The sequence below is a fragment of the Homalodisca vitripennis genome, chromosome 4 (assembly GCF_021130785.1).
Source record: "Homalodisca vitripennis isolate AUS2020 chromosome 4, UT_GWSS_2.1, whole genome shotgun sequence".
NCBI classification, from domain to species: Eukaryota; Metazoa; Arthropoda; class Insecta; order Hemiptera; family Cicadellidae; genus Homalodisca; species Homalodisca vitripennis.
In genome coordinates, this window is record NC_060210.1 from 163,875,210 (window position 1) to 163,902,523 (window position 27,314).

The 27,314-nt window shown below is 31.3% G+C and overlaps 1 protein-coding gene across 1 annotated transcript in view; it reads left to right on the forward strand.

Annotated features, from left to right (window-relative positions):
* The first annotated feature begins 1,299 nt into the window (after window positions 1-1,299).
* Window positions 1,300-27,314, forward strand: part of LOC124361263 (neurobeachin-like protein 1) — a 155,692-nt gene continuing 129,677 nt past the window's right edge. Inside the window, 10 exon segments of the mRNA XM_046815310.1 lie at window positions 1,300-1,501; window positions 4,418-4,624; window positions 6,502-6,654; window positions 12,438-12,633; window positions 14,570-14,658; window positions 15,797-15,850; window positions 22,709-22,858; window positions 24,341-24,556; window positions 24,819-24,902; window positions 27,055-27,201. Coding sequence (XP_046671266.1) covers window positions 1,430-1,501; window positions 4,418-4,624; window positions 6,502-6,654; window positions 12,438-12,633; window positions 14,570-14,658; window positions 15,797-15,850; window positions 22,709-22,858; window positions 24,341-24,556; window positions 24,819-24,902; window positions 27,055-27,201 — 1,368 coding nt within the window. The 5' untranslated portion in view covers window positions 1,300-1,429.

Here is a 27,314-nt window from a genome sequence, read left to right on the forward strand (position 1 = left end):
GTATTAGGGACCAAATGACACTATTCAATGACTCATTTTGGTTTTGAGTTGTTTGTAAACAAGCATAAAACTGTAAGCAGATGACAGTAGTAACAATATTTTTTTTTTTTTTTTTTTTTTTTTTTTTTTTCTCTTTTTAAGCCTCAGTTTTTAAGCTATGCTGGCTTCGATGTACACTGGTTTTAATATTACACTGATATTTATTAGCAAAGTACTCTGATTTATTATACTGGTATTTATTTGCACAGTACTCTAATCGTGTCTATGCCTGATTGGACCTCCCCGGGATTTGAACCCGTGATCTCTCAGTTAGAGAGCCGAGACTATATCCATTAGTCTACGGAGGAGGACTAGTAACAATAATAGTAACCTTAAATAAAGATGCTAGACAGTATAGCCAACATAAAAAGTTAAATACAGCAAAACAATGATGCGGGGTGAAATATATGAAAGTGTTAGTTAGTGGAACATGACTGATGTTCAGTTAGTGTCGAAAAATGAGATGCCAAGGGTTTCAATAATATTTTTTTTTTTACCAACTTATAGGAATCATAGGAAAAAAACAAATTACTGCAACGAAATAAGTACATTCCAAAGAAAAATAAGGAAAAATAAAAAAAATTATTATTTTATTTATTTTTTGGGTAACAGTCCCCTTAAAAGACCGCATTTCGTTCTAAAACATTTCAAATTTTGGCGCGGACTATATGTAAGTAGTACGAGGAGCCGATCTCTAATAGGAGTCGCAGAAGTCTCATTAGCTGTTGTATCTGTCGAGCCCAACTAAACAGGCATTTAGGGGGGAGCACGAACAAATGAATCGAGATAACTGTGTAATTGCTCCTCTAGTTCTGGTCACCTAGATGGAATACCTACGTAAAATGTTAGTACAGTGAGCCTGCAGAAAGCGGATGTGAGGCTTTATTTTAACGATGATCCCATTAAAATAATTATGACGGAGTAAAATTTTACGTGTATAACATTAAAAGTCATTAATGCCTTGGTCTAAATCAACAGTAAACCCTCTAATACATTGCAAACAGCACACTATCTTATTGACGAGACGATATAATAAAATACAATCATAGGCATGACAATTGTTAAATAATCTGTAAATTAGTATTTGTTTGCTATACATATTCAGTGGAAATAATTGACAATTTTCTTTTTATTGCGGTTAACAAGTGATAAAAATAATTAAATTTTATACACTCATAACTATTCGTTCTCTATGGAGTCTGTATCAGCTGGTTCCTTGCTTTGTTCTGCCACCTTTAAAAAAATTTCTATGCAGCCGACTGTAGATGCTGTCAGTGTCAGTTTACCGTGTTTATTTACATTTGAATCGGGATATCCTTATTAATTCTTCTCGGAGAAGAAACAATTTAGTGATAATTATTTGTTCCGCTAAGTATGCACAGCAGTTGTTATGTCAGGAAATGTATTTACAATGGAAAACAAACAAGAAATATATTCATCATGGGTGCAATACACAACTAAGGTAACCTAAAAGTACACTTAGGCTATAGTATATTAAAACACTTAGAAAAATTAATATTCTTGAATTTTCTTTATTTAGTTGCTTCAAACTTTTCACCAGAATGTTTTTTAATCTGAATATATAATAATCCATATCAGTAATATTTGGTGGATTGCGTTACTAATTCTCATATGTACACAAGAAAAGTTAGGTTATGATCAGTGTAACAAATTATGAATCATACCAACAAAATGATTAATTTATTATGTTTGAGTTTCAAAACAAATAAAGTGTGGTATAAACATTAAATGTAAGTTTATTTACAATATGAGAGTAATATTTAAGTCTTATTTAGTATAAATTATATACATTTTCTAATGTTTATTTGAAGAAAATGAGTGCATTTTTTCAACTATAGTAGGCTTACATTAGTGGGAATGTAATACATTCAAAGTTTAATAAGGAATATTTCTGTAGTAATAGTCTTGTGCACAAAATGGACTGAGGCAATTTTTTCTGTGGAACATGAATTATGTACAACTGGTCTTTTATTAAAACTTAGCCTGGCGACAAGGCAGTGGTAGGCTTATTACATTTAATCTATAGGACTAAATGATTAACATAATATAGTGAGAAGAATTATGTATTGAGAGTATTATTCTTTATATCAAATTATTTACATGTAATTTGAAGATTCAATCATTCAAAGTAAGTAGTGTAAATAGTTAGGTCTATATGATATAGGTCAAGTGATTGTGATGGATTTATATATAATTTTGTTATAATTACTTGTAGGGTAAGATTAAATATGTTAGACATTATATTTTTATTCTTATACATTTAATACATATATGTCACATAATTGGAGGTAAAAAAAGTTACTTACTGTAATTCACAATAAATACATTACTCTATCCAATGAAACAAAAGAAATAACAGAGAAAACAATTATTAAATATATTAACACGTTCACGACGACGGCTTATTTCTGGACATTTTTTTTGCCGTCTAATTTTTCAATAATAATGGCAAAAAAATCTTTTTTTGTGTTAAACGTCTAAGTATAACAAGAAATGTATGTAGGCCACTTAAATAATAACTTAAATTTGAAGATAGTTCTAACGTTCAAAACTTTGAATGACCAGTTATATTATTTTTTTATTTAGTTTAGTTTAGTATTTGCTATAATCTACACTGATATTAACCTAGGAGGAATACTGCAGGCGGTACTGATGGGGGAATTTCCAGATCAGTATTTGAAATGAAATGAAATGAAAATTGCATTTATTGAAGAGGCAGCGTTAGGGCTGTCAAACCCTCTCTACCACTCAACCTCATATCATACACAGTAAATTAACAATACTTGAATACAAACACATGTGAACTTTGATTCAAAAGGTAAACTTTTAGTATTTGGTCCAAAAGGTTTTGAGATGATGACTAGGTGTCTTTAAAGTTTTCATTTGATGGTCAATGAGATAACAAGAAAGTAGGATACATAGTTTTCTTCAATTATATGTTGAAAGCATATTGGCTGAAGATAAGTTCACAACAAATAAAAGCAAACGTTACATTTTTACTTTATTTGGTCTTCTAGCATTTCATGCATATAATGCTATGCCAATTTCTCTTTGATTTTTCCATAGGAACTCATAATTAAGCTATAGTTCAATATGTAAACATCATTTTTTAAGGCTGTGTTCTCAGAATATGAGAAGTTGAGAACAACTTTAAGCCAAGTTTATTAAACATGGATTACTCAATAATTTCAAATTTATTCAAAGAATACACAATCCTTATTGATTTAAAGTTACATACATTTGCATTAAAAAAAAAAAAAACTTAATAGTCAATAGGTATCTTTATAAAATAGCATTGTGGTAATGGAATGGGCTCTCAAGTAATAAAAACTTTGAGAAAGCAACTTTGGGACATGGGTGAACTGCAGTCGAGTGTTCATCTTTTATGAAAATGGAATAATGACAGTGGTAAGGCCAGTGAAATATGAGGTGTACATGTACATAAGGAACATAACTAAACAATTTATTACAAATAGTTCGTACCATCACTATTGCTCAAGAGGAAGGAACATGCTTACTCTCAATGATCAAAGTACAAACCATGTCTGTCTCTCAATTTACACTAGGCTTCCCCATGATCTACACGAGGAGATATGTTGTTTATTCTTAAAACAAAGTAAAATCATTTTTTTTGTAAATAATTTTTTTTGTTCTTTTGATTTTTTAAAGACTATGTTGTAAATAATATAACATAATGCAATATTTAATCAGCAGAAAGTTGTTTTAATTTGTTAAATGCAGTTTATTAAAAAAAAAATAATATCATTAGACTTGTTCTACTGTAAAGTTTGTATTGGACACAAAAGAGATTTGATTGATTGTAACTCAATTTTAGTATTGTTGGACATCTTCTAAATGTTCAGTAAATACAATTATTGTAGCATCATAAGTGCAATATTAAGCTTATGAATTTGTAATAGAAAGGATTCTACATTTGTTTACAAATTATATTTTATACAAACAAGATAGTCAACTAGCTTTAATTGATTAAATAACCAATTCAATTAAGATTCAACACACAAATTGTCGTTGTTAATGTTTATATAAATTCCATTTAAACCATTTTTACCATTTAACATATAGGGTACTTTAAAACCAAAATATTAAATCCTGATAAATATACAAACACATAAAATATTACGTGACATAACAATTATTTTCAGACCAAAAGCAACTTGTGACGTTCTTTATAGTCAAGCTAAGTTGTTAATAAATTGAAATAGGTTTTTGTACTTGCAGTTTTTTGTAATATATATATATTTTCAAGATGATTTCAAATTGCAGTAGTAATATGGTTGGATGGCAAAAATGTGTTATGAAGTGCAAAATGTATTTAATGTTCAATTCATTGTTATAGAATGAAGAAAGTCATTTTCGCCACTTCATTAAAGGTTTTGTAGCAATCTGGGAAGCTCAGTTAAAACTAGAATGGTCAGACATAAAAACACTCCCGGATTGGAATTCAGTCAAAGATGACTTTGGGCCTCACTTGTCCAGACTTCCTGAAGAATTGTTACCAGCTATAGGGAAGTTCATTTTTATAGCAAAAGACAATGTAGATAAGGTAAGTTTTAAACTATTTAAACATTTCTTAATAACTATACTGTAATTTGAATATTTAATAATTATTGTATTAGTTTTAAAGCTCCAATTTCATGAGTATAGTACTTCATTTTTATTTTTAACATAGGTAGCATGTAGTAATACCTTTGATTGTATTAGTTACACAGGAGATAAATCATTGATACAAATGAGAAGTGCTGAGGTCCTGAGGAGTATTTCAGTAAGTTCCTACGTCGAGTGCTAGGGCTGCGCCATGTAAATTTGATGTTACCTTTTAAATATTTACTACCTGGGCCTGCCTCTCACTCTACAGAGTGTAGTGCGAGCACTCACATTTGTCATGCCTCGTTGGATGAGTTATCTCTTGTGTAGCTAATAAAATCAAAGGTAATACCTATCCTTTTACTCCACTATTCTTCATTTTTATTCTTTCAATACTGTCAGAATTGAACAGAGGGAATGTTCAATCTTTGATGACTTTATGTAATTATTTATGTCACTATACAAGTAAATTGCTTATAAGACCTATTATTGATTGTTTACTTTGTAGTAATACGTCTTGCTTAGTGGGTGCCGACTTAGGCTTTGGGAGAAAGGATGAATCTGATTGAAGAGCACACCATAACAAGGGGTGTAGAATAAATCTAAATAAATTAGATAGGTATAGTAATTCAAAATAAACCATTTAACTGATTTATTTCAAAAAAGTTGGATTGCTGTTATATGTATAACATTTACTAACTTTTTTAGAGCTTTTGGGAGGAGTTGATCTTCCTCAACTCCAGCCCTCCAGTAGTTTTGTCACTGACCATTATATATTTTAGTAATGTTTTTGAACAGCTCAGCACAAACGTAAAGTTTCCTACCAATCTGCAGTAAATCTATAAAACTCACTTTGTTCAGATTATGGTTTAAACTATGTTTATAGATTTTTTGTACAAAAATCTCTCACAACTATTTGAAATGTTTACACAGTATAGAGGTTCTTAAACTCAATCACTGCTGATGTCAGTTGGATTGCCATAATGCCAGAAATGTTTACATTTAATGTGTTAACATTACTTGAGCACTGGATATTTCATTATTTGTATTATTTCAGATCTTACTACAGAAAAAACCAGTTTACTTGTAGTTTTTGAATATTAAATCACTATCACACTACAGTAAATATGTAAACAAAAACAGTCTGAGCTATCATTGGTGACTCAGCAGATTATCGCTTAATCATTATCATTGGGGATTCCCATGAGGTTCTTTATGAGGGATTTTATCATTGTTCAGTGGGATACTCATTAGATTTGTAGCTTGTTACTCCCACCAGCAGTTCTGCTAACTGCAGGAAAAGCAATTCTCTCTTAGTCAATTTCTGATTTGATCTAGATAACAATTGAGGAAACTTTTGTAATCAATATTTTCTTTTACTATTTTTGTTATTTTTTGATACAATACAACATTGTAATGGGCGAATGATGACCTATAAATCTTGTGATGCATGCTTAACAAATGTCTTTAATTAATATTCTAGAAACAATTAGCATCTGAGAGAGTCCTATAATATTATGTGAAGGCCTACCAATGGTGATTCCAACCTTGGTTGTTCTGTTAAGGTGCTGACATTCAGTTTCCAATGCTAAATTCTATACCTTCACTAATACATCTTTATAAGGCCCCATACCAATGTAGATATCAGGAAACATCTGAAACTTGATATCACTACACCCTAGCCTCTAACTAAGGTCAGAATCTAGCCTCCAAGTAGCATACCGTATCTTGCAACAGCACAGTATTAACTGCTGAAATAATAGTTATGTATACAAGAGAATAACAACTGTGAAACATATGATTCACCTGTTAATTTATTATGATGTGTGTGACCAGCAGGGTGGTTTACAAGGAGAAGCCATTGTAGAGGTCGATCTGTTGATTCGTTGTCTCACAGCAATCAGCCGCAACTTCGACAACATCCCACTCATTGCATCCTGTGACTTTGTTAGTCAAGCAGTCGGGATAGCTAATGCAATCATTCATCAGGTGAACTTGGTTTTTTTTTGTTTCAATATGTTTATTCCATTAACCTTTTCTGAAGACTTTTTCAAAATACAATAAATTATGTTGTAATGTTAGAAATTGGAAATTATTTGTTTTCAATAAGTCTGTAAATAAAATATGTATTTACAATGTAAGGTGTAAATATTATCTTACTGGACTTAACAGGAATGTGTGAATGAGCCTTATCAAGATAGTTTAAATAGTTTACAAGAGACTGGCAGGTATTAACAGCTAAAAATCTTAGCCTAGTAGACTGAGAAATAAAATTAAAAGTAGCATCTCACAGACAAGCTGAGAAATTTGTAGACCTTTGCTTGAAAGATGATATTAAAGTTCTCAGGATCCACTCTTTGGATCCACTACGGAATGATAATTAAATTAGATTTTGTTATGTTCTGTCAACCGATAAATTCGTCAAATGTGAATTACGTGTTTGCCTAGTACCACTATTTACTTTGTTCTGTAATTACGTTTCGATGTAAAACAAATCATAAAGCAATGTTCAATTTACATTTAGTATTATAATAATATCAATATTGATATTTGGATATTTCCATAGCAATGAGTTTTTATTTGCTTTATTGTTCCCAGTACTGTTACCAAGTACATACAAATTTGATGATCTACTGTTGACATTAGTTTACTGTGGAAAAATATTATATTATGCATGGACTTTGTTTATAATTTCATGGCCTTTCACTTGGTATACTTAAAAAATGTAACCCTCTCCGGGCCAGGCGGCAATATATTGCCGTCAGTGACATATGCGAAAAGCGCCAGGCGGCAATATATAGTCACCTTGATATTCGTCGTTTTCTTAAATAAATACGACATTAAATGATTAAAGTTTTATGTTTTTTTTATTCCCTGGTATATTTGTAGATAATTAATATGAATATCATTTTATTTTGGAGGTCTATGCATTTTTATTTCGTAATAATTGTCACGTGACATTATCAGCTGACTCGATCTATTGTTGTTAATTCTCTATGCTTTAGTGTAATCGTACTATTGTATGTTGGATTCTTCTTCATTATTTTATTTTGTGGTTGTAAATATTAGTAGTGTTAGTAGTTACGTGTTTAGCTTGTGTGTAGTAGTTACAATGACTGACAATATGCGATCTCACGGGAGTGAAATTGTAAGTAGCATATTTGTAAATAGAAAAAGTGTAAATAAATTTCAAATAAAATTGTGTAAATATTTCTTGGTAAATAGTGTTTTTAACTGTATTGAAACTGTTTATGGATCCTACAATCATCTGTTTACCGGTACTACATCCATAATGTAAATATTTATTTTAAGTTTCTTGCAGTGTAAGAGTCAGTTGCTTTATCACTTGTTGCGAAGTACAATTATGCATATTTATACAAAATGTGTCATACAAAATTTATTTATGAGAGAAATAACACAAAATTTTGTATGGTTGTTCCTTTCTAAATGTACAATATAATAAAATAGCTTCCCACAGTAAAATTATTTTTCATTTTTTTAGTTATTTACAAAAAAAATAAAAAAATGTATCTAATCTATTAAAACATTATTAAAAAAAAATTTTAATTACTTAAAACTACATCTATATATTTTTGTTGTTGATAGTATATATCTATACGAGTAATTTGGTGCAACTTTTAGGTCATTCTCTAATTTTTATGAAAAGTTATAAATTTTAATCTAAGAGACTGCAAAATCACCAATTTTAGCCTGGCACTTTTGACTAGTCACAAGCGAATATGATGTGTGAAAAAATTTTGCAACATCTCATATTTGGTCCTGGCCCTGAAAGGGTTAAAAAAATAATACTTATGGACAAATTTGAATAACACTCAGTTATAAAGTGTATAAAAAATGTACTAACACATTAAAAATATATTGTATTTTATTTTTACCAGAAAAATAGGTGTTATATTCTTTTTTTTATTACAAAAAAATTAAAACGACAATCATAACAATCTGTCAAGTGGTTATTTCAGAAAATCTTGCAAATATAAAAAAACCAGACCAGTAATTTAAGAGAGTAACATAGCAAAATAGGTACGGCACTGACAGGGTTAATACTGATATATCAAGGAACTAAATAGCTAATATAGTTATAGTAGGTTTCAAGGGAGTATTTTGTTCTACTGAACATATTGTCTAGCTGGGCATTCCATGTCAGGTTTTGATATAGGGTAACACCCACATACTTTACTTCTTTAGAATGTAACAGATGCATTTCCAAGCCTAAGGCATTTGAGGTTGTTTAGGTTGGTGGTATTCTACAGGAGAATGAAAATATGACTTTTCAGGATTGTTTTTAAGACCCTCCCTCTGAAATGAATAAGAAATTCTTGTAAATCATGTCCGTATGGAGAAAACACATGTGCAATTATAAGTTTGATACATACAATGTCTATATTTTAATTAATTAATCTATAACAACTGATGTGTTGTATTCATTCCCCTCACGATTTAAATCTATGGTTAATTCTGTAATGTTTTTCATAATGTGATGTAATTCCATATTAAGCAATCCAATTAAAAATCAACTTAAATACATAAAGTTATCTGATTTATATGGTTTTACCAATTAAAAAAATCAACAGTATATATTCTTTTTTCTTTTAAGTGTACTATATTGTGATAAAAACGCTCAATATTACCCTTTATATTAGATGTCACAGTATATCTCTTTGACATGTTCTGTGAATAACAGGCTTTAATAAAGCCTATTATTAATCATTACTATAGCAGTTAGTTGTGTTATAAATCGTAGCTATATCACCTTGTTCTGTTTGTTATCATTATTGTTCTTTATCAATAGATTAGTCCAATTCTGTTTAATATGACTGCGTAGGTGTGGCAACATAATACAGTGGTGGGGAGTTTCATTTTAATCATGACATTACTGTCATCATGAGGCATTTGTTGATTAGAAAATAATTTATGAAATGTTTGGATAATCATAAGTATATTTGGAAGGTTGAAACAAGCCTTAAATGTCTATTATGTTTATTTATTGTATGTTTTTTCTTATATTTTTCAAATAAAGATTTCAAACAACACGTTATTCAAATAAATTTATATATTATAATTATATTTATATACACATAATATCAATATTCTCTTATTGGATTAATATAACCTGTTATTTATACTAAAAAGTTGAAACAAGGAAAACATGAACATATTTTTAAATGGTTAAATATGTTTTAGTCGTAATTAAATAAGTAAAATCAGTAAATAAACTTATTATAAAAACAATATTATATATACAGAGAATATAAAAGACAATATAAAATATACAATAAGAAACTAATCAATAAAAACTATATTCAATTATTTTTTATGTATAATTTTAAATACTGTACTCTGATATGGTATTTTTATAATTTTTTTCCATTGGAGCCTAATAATATCCAATCTGATTTGATTATATTATTGGAATTCAAGCTTCTATAAGAAGACAATTCTGAGGGTTTATTGGCTCTTGCATGAATTTAATGAATTATCTATTTATAAATTCAAATACATAATTTATTTGGTTATAGTTTGTCTTGCATGAATATGTTACAATTTTGAACCTTATTATATTAGTCTCTTGTCAATAAAGTTAACATGAAGGAATCAGGATTTTTCAAGACATTTGACATTGTTCAATAATACAATAAATCAGGAACACCACTGATTACGAATTGTAGCTGTTACTGATTTATTGTATCATGAAACATTTGCAAATGTCCGGAAAAATAGTTTCCTTCACAATCTTTCCATTGTAAAAAATAAACTTGAATGAAGGAAAGATCACATAATGTTATTCCCATTCATAGTTAGTTCCATCAGGCCAACCATTTATCAAGCTTTATATTTAAGTTCCAGAAAGATTGCACTGTAGTATTTATAAAACTAATTTGTGGCAGGCAGAAGGCTGGTTTTTCCACCATAACGGAAACCAACAAACCTGAATACAGAAACCTTTCTGTTAGCAAGTATATGGAAAAATTGGCATAGTATTGCTGCCTAACGCATCTTCTTCAACTTGCCTACCTTCGGATGATTTTCTCTTAATTCCACATGTAAAGAAGGAAACGAAAGCACTCAGAATTCACAACATAAAGAAAACACGTGGGAAAGTAGTATTATATCATAACAGTATAATGACAGGCAGATATGCAGAAAATGGTTTTTGGATCAACTATCATATACTTTAAAAGTGACGGTTATTAATTTCTATAGAATCGGGCCATTTCAGAGTTTCACACAAGGTTTTAAATAATACAATTTTAAAAATGAAACTGACTTCAGTATTTTTACTAAAATGAATGAACTAAAGAGTAAAAAATAATTTTAATTTTACAAAATTATCAAAGTGAATACCACAAAAATTTTGAAAATGGCACCAAATTTTAAGGGACACATGTGTTAGACAATTAATTCTAAAATAATGCATTATAGAAATACATTCCTCCTTATTGCAGTCCTTCTAAATATAACATTATGTAATGTTTTATAAGCAACCTGTATAAACTTTACTTTCAATAGTTGAATATTGATAGGTACAACGCATTGGCCGTTGTAGTCAATGAATGTACAATACATTGTGTTTTGTATCTAAGAGGTTGTACCCTCTATGAAAGTATGAATCATAAGTACAGTTATTGAATCTGCCCTATCAGCATGATTATTAGAAGAAAACTACATAATAGCATCTCATTCTATATCTTTGTGCCAAGTTGTGATTCAAAGGACTCCTACAGGAGTTACTGTTTTACCCTGATGTAGACTAGGAAACTTCCTACAGCAATTCTGAGGTAACTTATATTTAGAAAATCCCAATCTCCAAATTCAATCCTGTCCCATTAATTCAGGACAGATTTTGGTTTTTCCTCCAGTAGACACCATTCAGACCATTAACATGAGCAAAAATATATTCCTTAGAATCTAAGGTATAAGTTATGGTCATTCAATCTTACTCCATCTCGTTACTACATATTGTTTCATTTAAAGGACTCCTTGAGAAGCATTATCTGGAAAGCAAATGCATACTAGGAAGCTTCTCAAAGGCAACTCTAATGTATCTTATAATGATTGTGAAAGTTCCATTCTCCACACTTAATTTTGTCTTCTCACTCCAGGACAGATTTGTGATACTGTCTCCAATAGGGACGTCACTCAGACTATTACATGTATATTCCCTAGCATCTGTGATGTAAGGTGTGGGCACTGGAAGAAAACTACATCTCAGCATCTTATTCCGTATCATTGCTCAAAGTCATGTTTCATTTATAGGAGCATTTACTGAAACTCTAATGTAGACTAGGAAACTTAGGAAAAGAAGTTATTGTATGAAGGTATGTTTTTGACAGGAAAAATTTAACTGAAACTACAGAAATTGTGTTTGCCAACAAGATAATGGTGATTAACAGTTCTAAGGTTAGTATAAATTATCAATAATGCTGAACAATAACAATGAAAACATCATTTAACAATAGGTATCACATTTTTCATATATTTATTTTATACGTTTCTTATAATAGGTTGGAAAATAAATCATAAAGTAACCATATATCTATTCTTGTTTATCTATTTGTGTTCCTAATTAAGTGAACTTAATAGAAATGGGATCAAAACATAGATATGCCAGATGAGTGTGTTTCTAGATGGTGGCTGGAAACTATGTGTTTGAAGCAGAAGCTAAAGATTTTTGCACCAATCTTTGTCATTTTCTGGAATGCGTGTATCACCCCTAGTTGATGTGGAACATTTTATGATAAATGTGTTTCTAGATGGTGGCTGGAGACTATGTGTTTGAAGCAGAAGCTAGAGAGTTCTGCACCAATCTATGTCATTTTCTTGAATGCCTGTACGACCCCTACTTGATGTGGAGACACTTTCTGCAGACCCCCTCTCCACCCCCTCCTCCTGACAGGCTTGCATTCCACCCTGCGCTACTGCACAACGAAATTGTTCCTTTTATCTATGGTAACTATTAATTTTATTTTACTTCATTATGAAATAACAATTATTTTTTGTTTGTTACAAATATGTTTGTTTTCTTTTGTACTTTTAACTAAAATAGTTCAAGTAAATTATCTTATTAACACATGTCTTAATGTAGATGAGTTGTATTATGATGTATACAGTACTCTAACTTTACAAACATTACACATGTATTTCACTTAATAATGGTTCACCGTTTATGCACGTAATTAGTCTCTATGGTTATTCTGAGCAATACATTTTAAAACTTGTGTGAATAGATCTATTTTAAAAGTACTATACGCAATATTAATAAGACATGATACAATTAAAGCAGACAGAACCAAAGTTAGATGTTGTATTTCCAAAAATAAAAAAGCGACATTGTCAAGTTAAGATTAAGTGGTAGAAAGGCACCTGATAACACCAACTCTGCCTTTTTAATTAAAGCATTTATTATTTAATTTAAAAATATTTCAAGTCATCAATATTCCAACTTGCTTTTTTATAGTATAAAGTCATATTATATTCAAGTTTACCTTTCTTGGTTTCTGAGATAGAACAAGTAAATAGTGGAAAGAACTGCTTCTTGGATTCAACAAATTGGTCCATGTAGTAAGTATATTAGATACACACTTGCCTACGCACAAGAGAATCATGCAGGCAAGCCTTTCAAGAACTGAAGATTCTCACTGTGGTCAACCTATACATCCTAGAAGCTGTGACCTACGTACACCTGAAATCACCCGATGAAGTGATGACTGGAGCACAGCAACATGACTACAACACTCGGCATGCTGCAAACTACCATCTTCCAGCTCACCGCCTAGCGCCCACGGAGAAGAAGCCAACGTATGTCGGAGCAAAGCTGTGGAACGCCCTCCCACTAGAACTGAAGAGGAGAGACCGGCTGCAGTTTGGACACAAACTAAAAACTCTGGCTTCAAGACCATCCATTTTACACGATAAATGAATTTTTAAATTGTACTATTCTCTAAGAATATGTTCAATAAAGAATTTAAATAAAAAAAAATAAATAAATACAGTATAGAGGTTGAAGTAGTTTCAGATTTAGGACCCAAACTATGCCCTAAACATACACTATGAGATTAAAGACATATCTCATTTCTCTCTAGTATTTTCCCTCGTGTAGCCAACTGATGGATTAGCTGTAGTTTCAATTAGTTGCCAGCTGTGCATCAGTCTCCATCTTTAACATAAAGCTAAAGTTTAAAACTGAGTTATAAATATTAACACGTCTCAAATCCATAAATGCTTCATCCCAGAAACTTAATTTTTAGTGTCTCAATTTTAATGAATTGTTTACGTTTACACCTTCACTACTAGTCTACAGTGAGTGATCGTTACTAATCTCATAAGACAGCATGTGCACAGCGGTGTCTGCCGCAGTCAACATGTTACAAAACCATTATCAGTCAATACTAATTGTTTATTATTTATATTTAGTAAAGATCTTCCCATAAGAAACTCTTGGATAAAGTCTTAGGTATAGAAATATAACTATAGGAAAATAATACTTAAAATAAAACTCCCAGGCTATAAAGTCTACCCACAGTAATACTATTTAACAAATTATGAAGTTTTACAAAAGCTTTCTTATACTTCATCACCAATGATAGTGGAAATCCTATACAGTTACTTGTTACCTATTCCAAATACTGAAGGAATATATGTATTTTTGAAGTCACTTGTGTTTTAAAACATTGTAAATTGAATATATGCAGAGGATTCTAAGTTAAAAGTCACATTTTTTTATCATAGAGTACTCTACAACACAGTGGCTGTAATTTTGGCATAAAATTGGAATTTATATAATGAAAGCAGAAGTGATGAAGGTTTTGGTCAAAATTGTACAAATTTAGTCTTTTCTCTTTATAACATAAAATAGCTCAGCTAAGTATTGTACTTTATGTTTCAGAATGTTTTGAAACAAAAATTGTAACTCAATTCCCTGAGCTCAGTAGAGAAATGCTCAGCGTGCTCGGAGCTGTTGTGTGTGGTGCCCATGTAAGTATTTGCTTCTCCTTTCTCCTACCCTGGTACTCATGTCAACATTTAGATCTGTAGAGATGTTCAAACTAAACTTCCTGTGTGTATGTTGTTAGAACAGTTACAATTAAAAGTGTTGATATCTGTCATCAATATGGCTTACATTTGGGCCATATTTATTTATTTATAACATAAAAGATCATTTAGAAAATAAAAAACACAGTGTAGGTAAAAGGTAAAAACTTTTTAATTTATTGTTTTACATCATCAATAAAAGGTAATTTGTACTATTGGTAAGATTATCAAAGGAAGAAAATATTGCTGATAAAATTAAATTAACTATTAATTTGTTCAGACATCATCAAAAACAATGTTTGTGCTAAATGTGAACACAGATGTATTTGGTAAAATTTAAGTAGTCCCACAAAAGAACAGTTAGTACAGATTAATGTGTATCACACAGTGATGAACGGGAATTTATGTTGGAGTGGTTGATGCAACTAAGCCATGTTCAATACATGAATAATTGTGAATTGTTACACTGTGGGAGTTGTCAATTCAATTTAATTGTTGCTTTGCTACTCCTGGGGAGTTTCTGAACATGATATTCTTTACATCAGAATTTTGAAAACTAAACAATCCTGACCAAATAATTATTTTGAGCACAAACTTACATGACTTGTTCAAACTTCAAGAGTTAGGACCAATGTTAAAATCTAGTTTTGCAATTAAAAGTAAATATTTTCAGTAGAAAACTAGAGGATGTACATGATGAATGATTCTAAAGATGTAGAGTACATCACTTTGCAATAAACTATAAACAATTAATTATTTCTGAAATTAATAATTGATTCGGTTTATGGCTTTTAGGAAAATAGGAATCTTTAGTATGTAAGGAATGAAACAGTCAAGGCTCTTGCACAGAATTGTTCTATAATTTAATTTAATTCTTAATTTTATAACTGCTAGTTAACTTTATCTCATTGTATTCTTATTGCTGTCATATAAATCTATTAGTATATTCATTTATGTGTTTAGTGTGGCATTAGTTTCATTTCATTACTGGTAAGAAGAAACACCGAACATGTAGCTAGTTTAAGTCTAATATTTACACTGCAGGCAACAGATTGAATATGAATAGATATGTTTTTTACAGAGCTCATTTAAAAATGAAATCGAATGTTCAGACTCCAAAACAGATAATGAAAGGGTGAGTGGTAGGCTGAGGTGAACTGTAGAGTGCAGTGCATGCACAGCCTGTGTGTTCATTGCTTGGCTATCATCACTTTTATTGCTGTCTTCACTTCATTGTGGAATGTACATAAGTTTTATATTTCTGTTGTGTTGTTTGCTTTTTCCTCCATATGTACCTAAAAGTACAATGTATATATTATTTGAAATGTCAAAGAACAACATTGTTTTAGATGTTACTATACTTGTTGTGTAATTTATGTAGGTTATTCTAAAAATCACATCTTGGAAATTCATTTTCATAACAATCAACAATAAAGTAATTGTTTAAAATAAGATGTCATTTTGATTGAAATATAACCCTTTGAGTCCTATTTGGAGGACATTTAGTTTTTCCGTAGAAAAACGTGCTGCTGGTAGGACGTTTAATAGACATATATATACGGGGTGTGTCCAAAAAGTATCCGACCTTGACGTCTGGCATGAACTGACGTTACTCTGCGGCAACGGCAATCTGGTCCCCTTCAAAGTACTCCCCTCCACAAGCCACTACCTAATTCCAACGCTCCTCCCACTTCCGGAAACTCCTTAAATTCATTTTGTGGAATGGCTAACAGGTCCTTCGTCACATTTTGTTTTATTTGTTGAACATCGTCAAATCTTTTTCCTTTCAAAGGAATTTTTTAAATTCGGAAATAGCCAGAAGTCACAAGGAGCTATGTCAGGACTGTAGGGAGGCTGTCGTAGTTTGTTGATGTCGTGTTTGACCAAAAAACGCTGAATAAGATTTGAGGAATGAGCTGGCGCTTTGTCGTGGTGCAGGATCCAGTCACGGCTTGTCCACAGTTCAGGTCGTTTCTTTCGCACTGCATCTCGTAGCCGCCTTAGGACCTCAAGATAATACTCCTCATTCACTGTCTGGACTCTTGGAGCATATTCGTGATGAACAACGCCGTCCTGGTAAAAAAAAACTGTCAGCATTGTCTTGACATTGCTTCGACTTTGTCTTGCTTTTTTCGGCCGTTGCTCTTTGCGAGTTTTCCACTGTGAAGATTGAGCCTTTGTTTCAGGGTCGTAGCCATAAACCCATGACTCATCACCAGTAATAACTTTTTTAAATAGCCCTGGGTCACTTTTTTATCAAATCCAGATTGTCCTGTGCGATTTCAAGTCAACAGTTCTTTTGGTCTTCTGTCAGCAGCCGAGGAACAAATTTTGCCGAAACACGGTTAATTTTTAAATCTTCGTGTAAAATGTTACAAACTGACGATTTTGGTATTCCTAAATCTTCTTCCAGCTCTCGGACAGTCAATCGACGGTTTTCATTAATTGCTGCACGAACACGTTTAACATTTTCAGCGTTTGTGGCCGTTGAAGGCCTGCCAGATCGGTCATCACTCTCCACTGATATGCGGCCATTTTTAAACCGCCTAAACCACTCTTTTATTTGTGTATCGCCCATAGACACGTCACCATAAACTTTCCGTATCATAGTAATCGTCTCTGATGCTGAATGGCCAAGTTTTTGGCAAAATTTAATGCAAATGCGCTGCTCAACACGTTCAGTCATATTGAAATGCGACGCACACACACGACAGTACTGTACGGAACAGAGTGCTGTGACTCACTGAGTGACCGGATCGCATTCAATGCCTAATATGGGAAGGAGTAGGCTCGCCCCTCCCCTCCAATAACCGGTTCGAGCCGGTCAGTTACGCCGCGGCCGCCTACTGGTTGGCGGTTGGATACTTTTTGGACAGACCTTGTATAATATATTATTAATTATTAGTATTATTAATTAAATTAGTGAAACATATCTAGGTTAAAATAACACATTTTGTAGTTTTTATTTACCAGTTTTTTTATATACATGGTACCTTATATAAAATATTTTTTTATTTCTCTAATTTCACAACAAACTCAAAATTTCAAATGAAATTTCAAAATTTTCACTATTTTCTGTGTGTTTGAAAAGTAATAAATAATTTATTATATATTTTTAAGTTAAGTACCCTTTTAGAGCATTAAATTTACAACAAAACAGAACAAAATTGGTTTATTTATCTCTATTAACAAAATGTAAAATGAGTTTCTATACAAAGACTGAAAAATTGGTTAATATCACCTTGGCGTTTCTCAATAGGCCTTAAGATGTTGGTGCTTAAAGGGTTATTACTGTGATTTATTGTTTAAAAATAGTTAAAGTGAGAAATTTGCCCATCTCATATCTATTAGTTTCACCTGCATGTATGTTTGTCTCCTTCTGGGCTGATTTTATCATAATTAAATTTAATCAGAGAGTAAAATTATTTATACAACAAGGTAAGAGCAAAATTTCATATCTATAGCTCATTTCGTCAGGATACAAGTTACTATGTCACATGTGAAAACGTCATAGTTTTACCCAATTTGTCTACAAATATTTTTTATTTTGCCACTCTCTCACTGCATGGTTACCCATCGTAATCAATGCACCAGGTGTTTTGTACCTTAGAGGAGAAAAGATAACGGATCACAAGCTGATTTGTTGTACTGTAAAATTTGACAAAAAAAGACCAGCTGCCTAACATGATTACCTAAATCGTTTTTCCAAGCTTAATAAAGAACTTGCTGTAGCTGCTGATCTGAGATTGACTGAGACAGTTCAATGAATATATAGAGCATCCGCAATATTACTTGGTACACTGGATAAATGGTGATATTACTAAAATTAAAAATAAATAACATAGGAAATTTTAAAAAACCAGCACTAATGAAAATTGGGCATTGTATGAGAAAACACGTAATGAACTGAACCAATTAGTATGGAATGGAAGTCATAGAGGACATATTTTACAGACTGTCATCTTCAAGTATCCCCAAAGATTTTTGGACTTATCTTAATTTGTCGTTATCGTTGGAAAATCTACCAGTGAGAAACTTATCAAATGATCTAGACTTAAATGAGTCAAATAAATATTTTACACAGAGGGCAGTGAAAAATAATACTAATAATGAAAATGTGTGTTACTTTAACTTGAGTAAAATAGATGGTACGACACCTGTTATAAATGTCCATGTAGTCACTACTGATGTCAAATCAGCAACGAACAAAGTAAAATCAAGAGCAACAGGAACCGATGAAATATCTATACAGTTGATTAAAACTCTGAAGATTATCCCCTACCTAAGGCGCCCACCCTCTTAGCATTAATTAGTTTGGATCTATTTCAATTTTGTCTGCAATTCTGGAGAAAATAATCACTTTTCAGATTATGAAATACTCGAATTATAAAAATATTCCGTTAGAAACACAATCTGGTCTTAGATAAAGCCACAGTACATATACTGCCTTGATGAATCTGTTTATGTGATCTCATTGATGCTAAAGACAGCAGAAAATATAGTTAAGTTACATGAATTATTTGTAGGCTTTCAGCCCTACAAGTCATGATATGTTATTAGTTAAGATGTACTTTTATGGTTTTTGTGAAAATGCTATCGAGTTGGTGAAATATTATCTTAGAGGAAGAAGAAGCCAGATTACAAAGGTTGACAATGAGCACAGGCTCTAGACAAAAATTGTTCAGGGACTAGCCCAGAGGTAACAGAGTCAGTTATATAGGAGCAAAGTAAGTTTTTAGATCTCAGTGTTCAAGGTATGATTTTAGCTGAAAAAATAATTTAAATAGAATATATATTGGAAAAGTTGGTACAATTGTATATTTGTTATAAGGACTAGTACAAATAGACAGCCTAGAAGAAAAGTGGACTGTTTCTTTGTACAATTGGGAGTTACACTATTTTGTAGAAAAAAATGTTAGTTTAGTAGTCAACTATACTTTTTATTTATTTAATACTGTATTATTTATTTTACATTCAACAAAACAAGTTTTAGTTTTCATTTAAAAATCATGAAAATACAATTAAACAACTAAACTTAGGCCCTAAAAACACAACTGTGATTTTAAATAAGCCTGAGAACATTAGTAAACATTTATTTACAGTTTTACTGATGTCAAAATAGCTTTTATCAGCCATTTTATATCAGCAACCATTCTTGTTCTAACTGAACATGGCTCTTGAAAATGGAAATAAAAAGTACTGCAATCCCAGGATATAAGCTGATTGTTCAGTTCCCCAGAGCAAATTATGCATATGGGGAGAGTGGCTACATATTTTAAGGAAGACACTGCGATCGTAGCACAACTGAAAGTGTTTAAAATCCACAATGAAGTTAATAAAACCATTTCCTACATGATCAACCTGCATATTGCTTGACTAAACAATTTTACTAGGAGCCAACAGACTTTGAAGAGATGACATTTATAAACAGTTTATGCTTTTTTGTGGTCAGATTTACAGCATTTTGTTCTATATAACAATACACTTCAAAATGAGGTTTAAAGTTTTTTTGTATAAGCACTCAACTAATGCTTCTACAAAAGATATACAAAAGATTTCTTATGACTTCCACTATGGAACATTCTTCATAGTATACAAATGTATAAAAATGTTTATGATTGCAACAAGACATTTCACACACATTTATTCTCATGTGTTAAAAACATCTTAAAATTGAAAACACATTAGGAAATATGTTATAAAACATTTACATACCAGCCTTTAATATGTAATAACAATTTTAGTACCTAAATCTAAAAAAAACATACTAGTATAGTTTGCTGAAGTTGGCCTTGAAATGGACAGGGAAGACTCCAAAATGTAAATTAATTAATATAGACTCAAGCTTTTAAAATAAGTTTAATTCATGCTCATGTGCAAATTATTATAATATTGAATGAGTAACACATTTGGTGACTTTAATGTTTCCAACAACATTATTTTAAAGTTGTAATCATTTTATCCAAAACGGAAAATGTAGAACAGTTTGAATTTTCTGTCTGGTGATCTATTTTTATTTGCCTGACGTCATTTGCCTAAATTTCTGTTACATGGTGTTTGCTAGTAATAAAATGCATGACATTTCTTTCTTTAAGTATATGAGCACAGCACAAAAAAAAAAAAAACTCTCCAATACAAGTATGTGAGGGTATTGTAGAGAAATATGTCATAGGTGCATGCATCTTCAGCCCTGATCTATAGCATGTTTTTCTTACACAAATTCCAAATGAATGGTGTTATTGTTAATATTTATAAGAAAAGAAATGAGTTCTGTCCTTTATTTGCTATAAAAGTAATAATAATGAATGTAATAAAACAGTAGAAAAATATCAGAGACGGGTACAAAATAAAAAGTAAAAAAATATCAGAGCATCAGAGTTTTTTATGTACATCCAAAGGAAATTAAAAAATGAACCAAATGTTTATCTTGAGCTAATATAAAGAAACTGTGTAATGAACACTAGTGTTTGTGTATTTGTACTGTGTATAGGTAGGAGACATAAGCAAGCTTGAGAGTAAGAGAGACGGCTTAAAGCACCTTTTGAATATTACATCACCAACAATTCTTGTCCTGAGTATGGTCTCGAAACTGCCTTCTTCACATTACATGAGAGATGTAATGAGAGACCATTGCATGAATATTGTACCCAGGCATGAACATCAGCCTTCAATTCCTTTCACCATACTCATAGTAAACAATGAGTAAATGACAGGGCAATTGAAATGGCATTTGGTATCCTAATACATATACTTTTAAACATAATATACTACTTAGATAGGAAGATTTTTGTTAACTCAAGAATAATCCATTTCATATGTTAATAATAATATTTACTTCCTTGCACAGATCAGTGGCCCATGAGGAGGGACAGAATAAGGCTAAAAAAGAGATCTGTCCTTTGTTTTTTTGTAACAAAATTCCATTTGTGTATTTCTTTCATTAGTGTTGTTCTTCCATAAATATTGTCTGGCCATTGAATATTACAAATTGTTCAAAAAATAATTGAATTCCCAATTTTTTGCATTTATGATTGTGTGATTACCATTTAGATTCTTAAACAGAGTCTATAAATAATTAGGTAATAACATTTCAAAATAGTTTAGGTTTGATTTGAGAATGTTTATAAAATATTACTGTGCATTACTATTGCAATGTTATCTGTAGCAGCAAGAAAAAGAACATTTAAGCTAGGCTTAATTTAATTTACATTTTTATTTTGTATTGTTGTTAAAAACTTTTGTTGCATTTGATCAATTTATACCAGAATTTCTCCATAGAAAATAATGATGAATGTTTGTATAAAGTACATACTTTTGAAAATTGATACTCTTATCAGAGTCAGTCAACAAGGGAGACTGAAAGCAGCTTTAATCACAATTGTTCAGTCTCTTTATCTTGTCGATTAACAGCGGTATAAAAATATGTTAGACAGTTTGTTTTCAGAGTGTTAAACTAAACAAAATATGGCTTCTGAAAAATTATCATTTGGTATTTTGTTCCCTCTATTACCCATATGGACTCTACTAAAACTAATTGATTCCCTTCTTGAGAAGGATTCCTTTATTAATTTCATGAAAAACTAATTTAAGTTCCTATAAAATACAAATTGACTCTTATCTCCTGAATTATTGTTTCAGTTTCAACAGAGTTTATTTATAATCTTTATAGTTGGTACAGTAGTTATTTGAAAATACCTGAGTCATGCTGTGTGTATGGCTGCTCCTTGGATGTTGATTTATGAATGACAAGCAGTCGACCTGACTGGATATCTATTTTGTTGTGTTTTGACCTTATACCAATGGACTGTTCCTAGAAAACAAAAATGTACAACAATAACTCAGATGAATTGACCATTTATTCCAGATATTGTGTCACAAAAAGACATAATTATTTAGTTTTCTTGTTTATTAAATTTATAATTTATGATTTATAAATATTTGTAGATGCTGGACATTCCATATATTATTCTGTCGTTGATGGTGACTGTTTCAGCATAATGCTTTGAGAGGCATCTGTCCGGCAACAGTAAACTTGGTGACTTCTGTAGTCTCTCTACCTGCAGTTGATTCAGCTTTACAGTTGACGGCTTTAAAGTGCTTCACTGTTATGGTCACAGTACTACATCATTCCCTTCCTCACGAGGTAAACAGCGTTAATGATGTACTAGAAAACGTGAATCAACTTTCTTTCATGTTTGAATTCATGGAAGGATAACTACTTATATACTTCCAGAAGTAGCCCTGCACTGATTGAAGCTTATATTTCTACACACTTCTTTTAAAACTGACTGAGCATCATGTGACTAGCTCAGTATGGTCAGGGGCATAACCTAGAACAATTACGTATTTATAAATGCATTCTTACTTACATTCCATTGTTTTTGTCATGATACATTTAAGTTAACAGAGCACTGCCATGAAATCTGTTTTGTGAAAAATGACTGTCTACTTGACACCTGTTGTATCTGTTAAGCTCTCAAATAACAAAAATTTAAATAATCTTTGATGTAAAACTTCCTTCAACATCACAAATTGAGAAATACAACATAAATTATGTATACAATTATCTTTATAATTACTAACTTATGTTTAAAAGGTTTAATAAGGTATTTAAAATAACTTGAAGTTCAAAAGTGGTTTACTCCCAAAGTTCAGGCTGATATCAGGTAAGAATTAACGTGACCTAACACTAAAACAGGCTTTTAACAAAAGATTTACAGCCACTATTAAATACTAACATAAGTGACACTACTAATACAATCAACACTGGTGACACTAATGACAGACACAACCATTTCAGCGACACTACTGACTGATACAACTATCCCAGCGACACTAATGACTGATACAACTATCCCAGCGACACTAATGACTGATACAACTATCCCAGCGACACTACTGACTGATACAAAATTATCTCAGTGACACTACTACTGACACAACGACTACTGACTGACACTGACACTAATGACTGACAACTATCCCAGCGACACTAATGACTGATACAACCATCCCAGTGACACTAATGACTGACACAACCATCCCAGTGACACTAGTTACTGAAAAAACCAGCCAAGTAGCACTAGTTACTGAAACAACCATCCTAGCAACACCACTGGCTAACAAAACCATCTCAGTTGGAACTAGTTACTGACAAAATTACCTCAAATGACAGACATAATCATCCCAACAACACTACTGACTGACACAACCATTCAATTGACACTACAAATTGACACAACTTTCTCAGGTAATACTATTGACTGATACAACTATTTCAGTGGGTCTATTGACTGACACAACTATCTCAGGTGGCACTAGTGACTGACACAGCTATCTCAGGTGTCACTATTGACTGACACAGCTATCCCATTGATACTGATACTACTACCTGACAAAAATATCTTAATCCATAGTACTGACTGACACAACAATCTCAGGCAATGCTACTAATTGACACTCAGGTCGGTAACTTCGGTTACTTACTCACTTATAATACCAAATGTCAAATATTAACTTTGGTCTGTTGATTTGTTCAATAGTAATATTTAATTTTAGTTAATTTATTTGCTTGTAACAATTAGTTGAAGGTTTGAGAGACTGCTTAAGAAGGAAAGTTTTACAGCGGCAGATCGAGGTTACGACTGTACTGGAGAAACTGCGGGAAGTGATGATAGAGGTGATGTCTCGGGACCAGAAGACCTCGGTGCCCACTGTCCTGCAGTTGGTTCATACTCTACCGAACATCTTAGCCGCCACGAACTCCATGCAGAGTCTACAGTCTCTTATGGTTGAAGCCAAACTCATCGACACTCTCCTTGATATCCTTGACCAGACAGCAGTGAGTTCACATTTAGCCCTTCTGTAACCAAACAGTAAAATACAAAATTGTGTTTTCGTAAGGAAATAATAATTACTATTTGATTGGTTTAAATTTCATACAATTACAGTACTGAATCCTTTTTAGCAGTATGCATGTATGACTGCATTGATGAATGACTTTCTTAAATAGATTCTACATTGTATGTAAATGCATGTGTTTAATTTATGGAATTATTTCATTTTTTGATTTATTTGAATGATAATGTTTTGAATTTGTACAGGATTGTCATAAAAACCATATGGAGTTAGTAGTTACAATTATCAGTGCCCTAAACAAGCTTGTCATCGGATCTATTGGAGGAAAGGTAAATCATTTTATGTTTTAAACTTAATTTTAATTAAACAAGTTATTAGCTCCTATTTAAATATATTTTATCATAATATGTTATGAATAAAAGTGAATTGGTAAATATGTTGCTGAGCACTAATCTCGCGAACTCTAGACGTTTGTGAATTTGTTTTTTTTTTAATATTCGTTGGAATCTGAGGAAGGTTTATATTAAGAGAAAGATTTGACAAGTTAGCTGGACTTTTTTTAGAATTTGGAAAAAAATCGTAATATTTAGGTTTCATAATTAAAATTTAATGGACACTAAATAGCTGTTGACACTCAGTTGAAGTTCGTCAAAGAGGCAAAAACATTTGTATACAATTTAAATTTTAGAATTATTGTGCTTGATTAGTAGTGATGCAGAGGACAAAGAGAAAGTTAATATTTAACATTTACTCCAGATTAGGTCAGTGATGAATTCAAAACCATTTAATGCACTGGAAATATTTTTAATCTCTGTTATAAAACCAACCTTAATAAAAACAAGTTTGCATTTGCATATAAGAATAATTAATAAACTGTGAATGTTTTCACATAAAGTACTCTAAATTGGTAGGCTCCCTTGACATTGACAGCTAGTATATGATAAAGTTATTATAATATTTTGTTTGAGTGTTGAAATGTTAACCTAGGGCTATATTATACACATAATATGTTATATTATGTATATATGAAGAGATAGCTAAAAAGTTTAGAATCTCCATTTTTTCATGTTGGGTATACTTTTCACCAAATAGAAGTAGTGTACATGCCCTATTAGTTTTCCTTGTCAGAGCCTTAGAAAATTATGTGCATGTATAAACCCTGACAATGACTACTATATTATATTATAGTTGCCTGTATTTGTAATAAATTCTAATTAATATATTGTATCTAATACAATCAATAGAAAGGTAGATTTTACATTTGAAAAGTTGGCCCACACTCAGAACTCACACACCTCGATTGCATATAATTGTTATAGTACAAGACTTATCAATGCAAGCTTGGGTTGTGGCACGGTTTTGCCAGCTGTAACAGAAGAATGGTATAATCGATTGATTTCAGCAATCTAGTGATCGTTACTACTGATCTTTACTTTTAATCTATCTTCCTGCATGGGGAACAAAGTGAGGCATTGTCCCGTTGCCTCATACTGAAAATCAGTCCATAATTATGACAATTTGTGGCAACGCCACAAAGTGAGGGGAGAAGTGGGGTGTGGTAACTGCTCATACTGCCAGGCTTACATGTCTAGTACTATAGTTTTTGTTAGGTCAGCTAGTCATTTCGTTAGTTCTATATTTTAACTGTTATTTTTAGTCTATACCAACTTCATACTAGTTTGTGCACAATCTACAAGTGTAATACAACTTTCACAACAAGGATTTTTTTTAGTAAACAGCTATTTAACCAGTTTTTTGAGACTTTTGAGTAGGAATATGCGCCTCTGTGAAGTTGCTGTACTCATTAAAAAGAAAAACAATAAGTTTTAACTTTTGATTTATATTGTGTAACCTTCTTTTTAAACTATTTAATGACTAAGGCTAGTTATAATTTATACTTATACAAAGCAATTATTATTACTATTTCTCTACCGAATTGAACTCGAATCAGTCAAGTTATATTAATGATAGTAATAATCTTGTATTCATTCTTATTGATGTCTTTGTACTGTTCCCATCTCGAAACTTAAGAGATGCCAACACATGTTTTAAAACAAAAGTTGTTGATAATGATCCAAGAAGTCAAAAATATTTTAAAAACACTATTTAAGAAAAGTTTTGAAAACAAAGTGTGAAAACAGTTTTTGTGTGTGAAGAAACAATTTTCTTTTTAATTTTATGAGTAAATAGTAAACTATTGCAATAAGAAAACAAACATATTTTCAAATTATCAGATTATTTATAGACATTTCCAATTTGCAAACTTCATTTTATCTCATACTACAAATGTAAAGGCTATGGCACCTTTTCTCCTTGCTCTTAAGTAATGTATGAGAATAGAACCACTAATTCTCTTGCAAAATAAAAAAAACTATGTATTAATTTAATTTTAAAATTTAGAGGAGTATTATTTTGGATTAAGAATTAATTAACTAAGTTATAAAATTGGTTGTTTTCGTACAATACTTGTTAATGTTTCAGGAAAAAATGGTGAAAGTAAGCGGATATACACGCATATTCTCACGTCTTTCATCATTAGAAACCCCAACAAAGAAGCTTCTGGAAGTATTAATTGCAATGATTACAGAAGAAGAAGATATTTTATGCCTTAAAGATATGAAACTTGTTGTAAGTTGAAGACCTGCAGATAGTTATTTGTATTTTTTTAATTACTATTTAATATACATACAAAAATAATGTACATGGTGGAAGGAACATTGTATTTTAAAATGTCAAAATTA